We start from the raw sequence: 10,000 nt of genomic DNA, 5'->3' as shown, positions 1-10,000 counted from the left end.
CGTACAGTAGCCGTGGAGATTTACAGACCTTGGCCTGTGCTTCCTTCGCTGCGGATCACAAAAGCGCAACACACCGAGCACAGTGCTCCGGGTAAAAATAAACACAGCCAAGTAAGCTCAGGCCAAGGACTGTAAATCACCACGGCCAATGTACAGAGTACCACTGACAGTGATCAATAATTTGTCATGCTCGTTCCCATCTCCAGCAAATGTAAACCAGCACTCGGATCTGCCTGAAACTTTGGCACCTATTGCCTCAACCATCTTTTGCTTTGCATGCAAAGTCACAATTTTTGTTACCTAAAACCCTGAATTAATATGAATATTTGTTTAGTTCTTTCGGAAAAGTTACGTAATACGACACGCTTAGTATACGCATTCGCAAAAAGCAACACAGATGTTGGTCAGCCTATTGGTCATAACTTCTAAAAGTTCAAAAGCAAATCATTGAAAACTTGAGCATTTATGGCTCTTTCAGTGGAGGACCCCCTCACAAATGGCCGCAAAACGTGCCATTTTTGGCCTCTGAAACGGTTGACACCTTCTGCCTTTGACAAAGTAAAACTGCCTACAAAAAAACTAGAGAAGTAAGGTGCATAACACAAATTGCTCTCAACAGGACATTGAATGGCCTTTCAAATGGTAGTCAGACGTGTTTGGTTTGTGCATTTCAGATTTTAAAATACGGGGCTATGGTTTTTGTCAGGTCGATTTGTGTTTGCTTGTAGATCTTTCAGTTTCAGGCCGACAAATGTTTTAATATCGCTTCACGTGACTTGATTTCTTTCTTTCTCCCTTTGTTTTTCTCTTCTTTTTTGTTTGTTTTTAAGACTTGAAGAACGGACAGCAATGCAGCAATGTTGCGGAATGTTATCCCGCCCCTGGCGGGGTTTGCCGCGCTGTGACCAACGGTGGAGACACAGTCTGCACATGTGACGAGAATAAACACTTCGTGACCAATGTTCGGAATACCTGTGGTGAGATCTGTTTTGTTTATTGCTATTTCATTGACACGAAGCAGGGCCGTACCTAAGTTGGGTGAGGGGGAGGTTTCCAAATTGTGGTAGGGGTACATTAGTTGAGGGTGCCGCGAAGCACCCGAACCTCCTAGGGGGGTACGCGGGCACGCCCCTCCGGAAAATGTTTGAAATATAGATTAAAACATGTGCAATCTGGCGCATTCTGGGAGTATTTGTCATGAGTTTTGTGTATATATATATATTTTTTAATATATGTTTTACCCTTGGAGGAGGTACATATGGTTAGGCTAGGAGGGGGGGGGGGGTTAGGGGGGTTCCTGGCATCAGAAACCCGCCCCCCCCCCTTCCTGGATACGGCCCTGCATATGGGGAATTTGGAGAATTTCATTGAATAGTCTCACTCCACCCTATTTCAGCCTAGGGGCGCTATTACAACAATAGGGAATATATAAATTCATCAACAAATATTATCATTGGTAACATTGTTTTAACTCCCACTACAACTTTCATTCTCGTGTCATTTAATTCCAGCTTTCTCTGCCATTAAAGGCATTTCATTTGGCGACCTGACATACTTTTTTGGATCAAAGATTTATTTTATTGGGGTCACGTGACCGTCGCTCAAGTATGGGTACCCCCAACATCGACCTGACAAAATCGTAAGGTACCGTACCAATTGAACAAATCAGGATTGGCAACTTGTCAGGTCTTATATACAAGAAGAAAGTCATATTTCATATCTATCCAGAACATGTTGTTTTGTTTGGTTATCCTGCGTATTGTTCTTGTGTTATCCATTTCTACTCAGGCAGGTGTCTATCGCCTGTATATTGTGGTATAGTGTGTTGTGGTGTTGTGTGGTATGTTGTGTTGTGGTGTGGTGTGTTGTATTTTGGTGTGGTGTGGTGTGATATGTGTTGTTATGGTGCACTGTTATGTATTGTGTTGTTGTATGTTGTGATGTGATAAGTTATGATTTGGTGTGGTTTTGTATGTTGTGTGGTGTGGTGTGTTGTATTTTGGTGTGGTGTGGTGTGATATGTGTTGTTATGGTGCACTGTGTTGTATTTTGTTGTTGTATGTTGTAATGTGGTAAGTTATGATGTGGTGTGGTTTTGTATGTTGTGTGGTGTAGTGTGTTGTGGAGTGTTGCAGTGTGGTGTGCTCTGGTTGAATATGTTGTTTTGTGATGTGATGTAGAATAGTGTTGTGTGGTGTGGTATGTTGTTTTGTGTGGAATGTTGTCGCATGTTGCGGTGTCTTGTAGTATGATGTAGTGTTTTGTGGTGTTGTGTGGTATGATGTGGTACGGTTTGATGTTTGTTTGTTTGTTTGTTTGCTTAACGCCCAGCCGACCACGAAGGGCCATATCAGGGCGGTGCTGCTTTGACATATAACGTGCGCCACACACAAGACAGAAGTCGCAGCACAGGCTTCATGTCTGACCCAGTCATATTATTCTGACACCGGACCAACCAGTCCTAGCACAAACCCCATAATGCCAGACGCCAGGCGGAGCAGCCACTAGATTGCCAATTTTAAAGTCTTAGGTATGACCCGGCCGGGGTTCGAACCCACGACCTCCCGATCACGGGGCGGACGCCTTACCAATAGGCCAACCGTGCCGGTTACGGTTTGATGTGGTTTGGTATGTTTAGATGTGTTGTATGGTGTGCTATGTTGTGTTCTATTGTGTTGTGATGTGGTATGGTGTGGTGTGTTTTAGTGCGGTATGTTGTGGTGTGGTGTGTTGTTATGTGGTGTGGTATGTTTTAGTTGTGTGATGTGGTGCGGTCAGTTGTTGTGGGGTATGATCATGTTTTGGTGTGGTTTGGGATTGTGTGATGTGACGTTGTGTGATGTATTGTGGTGTAGTATGTTGGCGTGTGGTATTTTATGGTGGTGCGTGATGTGACAAGGTGAAATTATTTTGTGTTGAATTTGGTTGTGTTGTGTTGTGTTGTGTTGTGGCATGCCGAATGGTTTGTTGGGTTGGCTTGTATTAAACAGGATTTGTTCTTCTGCTGGGCAGAATGTGCCGATACCTACCTCAGAGAAGGCGATGATTGCTGTGAGTATATCTTCCTGTGTGCAATGCAGTTAATGTTTGTGCGTTTTTTTAAATCAAAAATCACGAGATTGTTTTCAAGAGCAACTGGGTGTATTCACGTATCAGAGGTGTTTGTCTGTTAGCATGTTATGTCACGAATAAATAAACGCATATGAATCAGTCCATACATGAATAAATAATGTTTTAAAAAGAAAGACAAATATATGAACCAACAGGTCAACAATTCAACAACAAAAGAAAGAGAATAATAAAATAAACAGACATAAAGACAAACAGGACACATTTGATAAATGAATAGATAAGAACATAATTGCATCTATAAGCAAATGAATAGCAGTACTGACCACCTTAAAATATTTGACGGGACTTTTTGAGTAATTGTTTAGGGGTATCATGACAAAAAACGCTGCACTTTAGCAATGACTTAGTGGATTGCTTTGAAAATGTTTAGAATATTTTACCAACATACTCGAAATACTTCGTGCGAAAGTATTGGATTGTTACAGTTATTCATTCAGATGTGATGCAACGTTTCAGAGTAAACATTTAAACTCGTTATGGGATTGTTCACTTGTGTTTAAAAATGTTTCATGACTTTGCATGTCTATAGATAAATGATTGAAACAGATACTGTCGAAGTTTCATTTGCGTATAGTCACTGGCGTTAATTGTCTGGTCATGTAAACACACGAGGGAAAAAATGGAACGTTCGCGCTGTTCCGCGCTGACTGCTGTTATTGCTGCGTGCCTCTTAAAACATGCTGCGGTCACTCTTGGCTGGGCATCGCTGTGGCACCAGAATCATCGCTTAAATATTAAGCGTGTTTATTAGTGCCTATACGCACATAAAACGTTCGCAGTGTGTGTATTAATTTATTTGTATAAAGACATGCGAAGTCATGAATTGTTTTGACTCAAATGAACAATCCTATGACGAGTTTAAAAACTTCTTCTGAAACATTGCATAACATTTTTTTTAAATTTAACAAATAAATGTAACGATCCAAATTCCATGGGAATGCGCAAGAAAAAATATTGATCACCGTCCTTGGTACTGCGTACAGTAGCCGTGCAGATTTCCAGACCTTGGCCTGTGCTTCCTTCGCTGCGGATCACAAAAGCGCAACACACCGAGCACAGTGCTCCGGGTAAAAATAAACACAGCCAAGTAAGCTCAGGCCAAGGACTGCAAATCACCACGGCCAATGTACAGAGTACCACTGACAGTGATCAATAATTTGTCATGCTCGTTCCCATCTCCAGCAAATGTAAACCAGCACTCGGATCTGCCTGAAACTTTGGCACCTATTGCCTCAACCATCTTTTGCTTTGCATGCAAAGTCACAATTTTTGTTACCTAAAACCCTGAATTAATATGAATATTTGTTTAGTTCTTTCGGAAAAGTTACGTAATACGACACGCTTAGTATACGCATTCGCAAAAAGCAACACAGATGTTGGTCAGCCTATTGGTCATAACTTCTAAAAGTTCAAAAGCAAATCATTGAAAACTTGAGCATTTATGGCTCTTTCAGTGGAGGACCCCCTCACAAATGGCCGCAAAACGTGCCATTTATTTTGGCCTCTGAAACGGTTGACACCTTCTGCCTTTGACAAAGTAAAACTGCCTACAAAAAACTAGAGAAGTAAGGTGCATAAAACAAATTGCTCTCAACAGGACATTGAATGGCCTTTCAAATGGTAGTCAGAAGTGTTTGGTTTGTGCATTTCAGATTTTAAAATACGGGGCTATGGTTTTTGTCAGGTCGATTTGTGTTTGCTTGTTGATCTTTCAGTTTCAGGCCGACAAATGTTTTAATATCGCTTCACGTGACTTGGTTTCTTTCTTTCTCCCTTTGTTTTTCTCTTCTTTTTTGTTTGTTTTTAAGACTTGAAGAACGGACAGCAATGCAGCAATGTTGCGGAATGTTATCCCGCCCCTGGCAAGGTTTGCCGCGCTGTGACCAACGGTGGAGACACAGTCTGCACATGTGACGAGAATAAACACTTCGTGACCAATGGTCGGGACAGGACCTGTGGTGAGATCTGTTTTGTTTATTGCTATTTCATTGACACGAAGCAGGGCCGTACCTAAGTTGGGTGAGGGGGAGGTTTCCAAATTGTGGTAGGGCCGGGGTACATTAGTTGAGGGTGCCGCGAAGCACCCGAACCTCCTAGGGGGGTACGCGGGCACGCCCCTCCGGAAAATGTTTGAAATATAGATTAAAACATGTGCAATCTGGCGCATTCTGGGAGTATTTGTCATGAGTTTTGTGTATATATATATATTTTTTAATATATGTTTTACCCTTGGAGGAGGTACATATGGTTAGGCTAGGAGGGGGGGGGGGTGGTTAAGGGGGTTCCTGGCATCAGAAACCCGCCCCCCCCCCTTCCTGGATCCGGCCCTGCATATGGGGAATTTGGAGAATTTCATTGAATAGTCTCACTCCACCCTATTTCAGCCAAGGGGCGCTATTACAACAAAAGGGAATATAAATTCATCAACAAATTATTGGTAACATTGTTTTAACTCCCACTACAACTTTCATTCTCGTGTCATTTAATTCCAGCTTTCTCTGCCATTAAAGGCATTTCATTTGGCGACCTGACATACTTTTTTGGATCAAATATTTATTTTATTGGGGTCACGTGACCGTCGCTCAAGTATGGGTACCCCCAAAATCGACCTGACAAAATCGTAAGGTACCGTACCAATTGAACAAATCAGGATTGGCAACTTGTCAGGTCTTATACAAGAAGAAAGTCATATTTCATATCTATCCAGAACATGTTGTTTTGTTTGGTTATCCTGCGTATTGTTCTTGTGTTATCCATTCCTACTCAGGCAGGTGTCTATCGCCTGTATATTGTGGTATAGTGTGTTGTGGTGTTGTGTGGTGTGTTGTGGTGTGGTGTGGTGTGTTGTATTTGGTGTGGTGTGGTGTGTGTTGTTATGGTGCGCTGTGTTGTATTTTGTTGTTGTATGTTGTGATGTGGTAAGTTATGATGTGGTGTGGTTTTGTATGTTGTGTGGTGTGGTGTGTTGTGGAGTGTTGCAGTGTGGTGTGCTCTGGTTGAATGTGTTGTTTTGTGATGTGGTGTAGAATTGTGTTGTGTGGTGTGGTATGTTGTTTTGTGTGGAATGTTGTCGCATGTTGCGGTGTCTTGTAGTATGATGTAGTGTTTTGTGGTGTTGTGTGGTATCTTCCTCTTCTGCGTTCGTGGGCTGAAACTCCCACGTACACTACGTGTTTTTTGCACGAGTGGAATTTTACGTGTATGACCGTTTTTACCCCGCCATTTAGGCAGCCATACGCCGCTTTCGGGGAAAGCATGCTGGGTATTTTTGTGTTTCTATAACCCACCGAACTCTGACATGGATTACAGGATCTTTTTCGTGCGCACTTGGTCTTGGGCGTGCGTGTACACACGGGGGTGTTCGGACACCGAGGAGAGTCTGCACACAAAGTTGACTCTGAGAAATAAATCTCTCGCCGAACGTGGGGACGAACTCACGCTGACAGCGGCCAACTGGATACAAATCCAGCGCGCTACCGACTGAGCTATATCCCCGCTCTGTTGTGTGGTATGATGTGGTACGGTTTGATGTGGTTTGGTGTGTATTGTTGAGGTATTGCTTGTTGGGTGGTGTTGTGGTGAGGTGTGTTATATGGTGTGTTGCGGTGTCTTGTAGTATGATGTAGTGTTTTGTGGTGTAGTGTGGTATGATGTGGTACGGTTTGATGTGGTTTGGTATGTTTTGATGTGTTGTGTGGTGTGCTATGTTGTGTTCTATTGTGTTGTGATGTGGTATGGTGTGGTGTGTTTTAGTGCGGTATGTTGTGGTGTTGTGTGTTGTTATGTCGTGGGGTATGTTTTAGTTGTTGTGTGATGTGTTGTGGTGTGGTATGATTTTGTGTTGTGGTGCGGTCAGTTGTGTGGTATGATCATGTTTTGGTGTGGTTTGTGATTGTGTGATGTGACGTTGTGTGATGTATTGTGGTGTAGTATGTTGGCGTGTGGTATTTTATGGTGGTGTGTGATGTGACAAGGTGAAGTTATTGTGTGTTGAATTTGGTTGTGTTGTGTTGTGTTGTGTTGTGGCATGCCGAATGGTTTGTTGGGTTGGGTTGTATTAAACAGGATTTGTTCTTCTGCTGGGCAGAGTGTGCCGATACCTACATCAGAGAAGGCGATGTTTGCTGTGAGTATATCTTCTTTTGCGCAATGCAGTTAATGTTTGTGCGGTTTTTTTTATCAAAAATCACGAGATTGTTTTCAAGAGCAACTGGGTGTATTCACGTATTAGATGTGTTTGTCTGTTAGCAAGTTATGTCACGAATAAATAAACGCATGAATCAGTGCATATGTCGTGCCGAATTAACGGAATTGCCGAATTCGCGGAATCGGCAACATTCACGGAATTGCCCAATACGTGAAATCGGCAGCGTTTTGCTGAAATCGCGTAAAGGCTTCTAACATTTGCCCATTTTGCGAAATCGGCAGCCACTTTTTGGTTTTAAAGTACTCAAAAGCCTGGGATATCATCACACTTAGACAACTAGATACTCCAATGGATGGATATCGCAATAATCGATAAGTTATGGCAAGTTATTGCAGAAAGTGTAGTTTTCGTGCATTTCCGGAGTTATGCTCGACACAGACCAACATAGACCATACAAAACATAGTAGGGAGGTGAAGCAATGTTAATGCAATGTTATGGTGACACAAAAAGTAACAGACTGGCTGTCGCTTTTGCGAAATGGGCAAATTTTTGAAGCCTTTCCGCATTTTCGGCAAAACGCTGCCGATTTCACGTAATGGGCAGCGTTTTGCCGATTACGCGAAATCGGCAAAAATGTTGCCGATTCCGCGAATTCGGCAATTCCGTGAATTCGGCACGACACATACATGAATAAATAATGGTTTTTTTTTAAAAGACAACTATATAAACCAAAAGGTCAACAATTCAACAACAAAAGAAAGAGAATAATAAAATAAACAGGCATAAAGACAGAAAGGACACATTTGATAAATGAATAGATAAGAACATAAATGCATCTACAGGGTGGGCCATAAAAAGTGTCCACATTTAATTTGTTAATATTTTTCCTGTAAAGTGATATTTTCTTTTCTGTTTCAGATAGAATTTGAGACAAGCATCTTAGAATTCTTTTAAAGCCTGAATGGATCGCATTCCAGTACAGGAAAGGACCAAAATCGTTGAACTTTACTTTGCTACCAATTCTGTGGTTCTCGCCCAGCGCGCTTTTCCGAGAGAGTTCCCTGGCACACACTGTCCATGTGCGAGAACTGTGAAGCGCCTCGTGGATAAATTCAGGGTTATGTCCTTTATTGTTATCTGCGAGACTACCAGTGTTCCTAAATTTATCCACGAGGCGCTTCACAGTTCTCGCACATGGACAGTGTGTGCCAGGGAACTCTCTCGGAAAAGCGCGCTGGGCGAGAACCACAGAATTGGTAGCAAAGTAAAGTTCAACGATTTTGGTCCTTTCCTGTACTGGAATGCGATCCATTCAGGCTTTAAAAGAATTCTAAGATGCTTGTCTCAAATTCTATCTGAAACAGAAAAGAAAATATCACTTTACAGGAAAAATATTAACAAATTAAATGTGGACACTTTTTATGGCCCACCCTGTATAAGCAAATGAATAGCACTCGCTGCAGTACTGACCACCTTACAATATTTGACGATTTTCTCTTTTAACGAAAGCTTAGTAACAAACATGACGAAAATACTGAAGCTGTATTCGCTGAATATTCAGTTGTTTTAGATCCTTAGCACCTTGGCCACTACTAATCAGCTTTGATGACTATTACTATAACTATAACTCAGTTAAGCAAGGTCACAGTTTGGGAGATATAATAAGGAAAATAATAAGAAAAAAACGTTGCCATCTTTTTATATTTAGTCAAGTTTTGACTAAATATTTTAACATCGAGGGGGAATCGAAACGAGGGTCGTGGTGTATGTGCGTGTGTGTGTGTGTGCGTGTGTGTGTGCGTGTGTGTGTGTGTGTAGAGCGATTCAGACTAAACTACTGGACCGATCTTTATGAAATTTGACATGAGAGTTTCTGGGTATGAAATCCCCGAACGTTTTTTTCATTTTTTTGATAAATGTCTTTGATGACGTCATATCCGGCTTTTCGTGAAAGTTGAGGCGGCACTGTCACGCCCTCATTTTTCAACCAAATTGGTTGAAATTTTGGTCAAGTAATCTTCGACGAAGCCCGGGGTTCGGTATTGCATTTCAGCTTGGTGGCTTAAAAATTAATTAATGACTTTGGTCATTAAAAATCTGAAAATTGTAAAAAAAAATAAAAATTTATAAAACGATCCAAATTTACGTTTATCTTATTCTCCATCATTTGCTGATTCCAAAAACATATAAATATGTTATATTCGGATTAACAACAAGCTCTGAAAATTAAATATATAAAAATTATTATCAAAATTAAATTGTCCAAATCAATTTAAAAACACTTTCATCTTATTCCTTGTCGGTTCCTGATTCCAAAAACATATAGATATGATATGTTTGGATTAAAAACACGCTCAGAAAGTTAAAACAAAGAGAGGTACAGAAAAGCGTGCTATCCTTCTTAGCGCAACTACTACCCCGCTCTTCTTGTCAATTTCACTGCCTTTGCCATGAACGGTGGACTGACGATGCTACGAGTATACGGTCTTGCTGAAAAATTACATTGCGTTCACTTTCATTCTGTGAGTTCCACAGCTACTTGACTAAATATTGTATTTTCGCCTTACGCGACTTGTTTCTTTTTTTCTTGAAGTCCTGTTACTCCAACAGTTTGAACTTTTTCAGTAACTTAAACAATTATATTTCCTTTTTATATTTAGTCAAGTTTTGACTAAATATTTTAACATCGAGGGGGAATCGAAACGAGGGTCGTGGTGTAT

At 41.2% G+C, this 10,000-nt stretch overlaps 2 protein-coding genes across 4 annotated transcripts in view; both read left to right on the top strand.

Moving 5' to 3' along the window:
• LOC138971551 (cell death abnormality protein 1-like) overlaps positions 1–5,161 on the top strand; it is a 62,510-nt gene extending 57,349 nt beyond the window's left edge. For 2 of the 3 annotated variants that reach the window (XM_070344304.1, XM_070344303.1), the window contains exon 11: positions 4,941–5,161. In XM_070344304.1, coding sequence (XP_070200405.1) covers positions 4,941–5,146 — 206 coding nt within the window. In that variant the 3' untranslated portion in view covers positions 5,147–5,161. Of the gene's footprint in view, positions 1–830; positions 978–3,012; positions 3,052–4,940 lie in introns of all 3 variants that reach the window. The other variant, XM_070344300.1, reaches the window with a different exon arrangement.
• Positions 5,162–6,782: 1,621 nt separating this feature from the next.
• The window catches only part of LOC138970212 (uncharacterized), a 28,035-nt gene continuing 24,817 nt past the window's right edge, over positions 6,783–10,000 (top strand). The window contains exons 1-2 of the mRNA XM_070342707.1: positions 6,783–6,787; positions 7,113–7,258. Coding sequence (XP_070198808.1) covers positions 6,783–6,787; positions 7,113–7,258 — 151 coding nt within the window. The remainder of the gene's footprint in view (positions 6,788–7,112; positions 7,259–10,000) is intronic.

This window comes from Littorina saxatilis, linkage group LG7 (assembly GCF_037325665.1).
Source record: "Littorina saxatilis isolate snail1 linkage group LG7, US_GU_Lsax_2.0, whole genome shotgun sequence".
In the NCBI taxonomy this organism is placed as follows: domain Eukaryota; kingdom Metazoa; phylum Mollusca; class Gastropoda; order Littorinimorpha; family Littorinidae; genus Littorina; species Littorina saxatilis.
The sequence above is the reverse complement of the archived record's forward strand: the minus strand, read 5'-3'. Positions and strand labels throughout refer to the sequence as shown.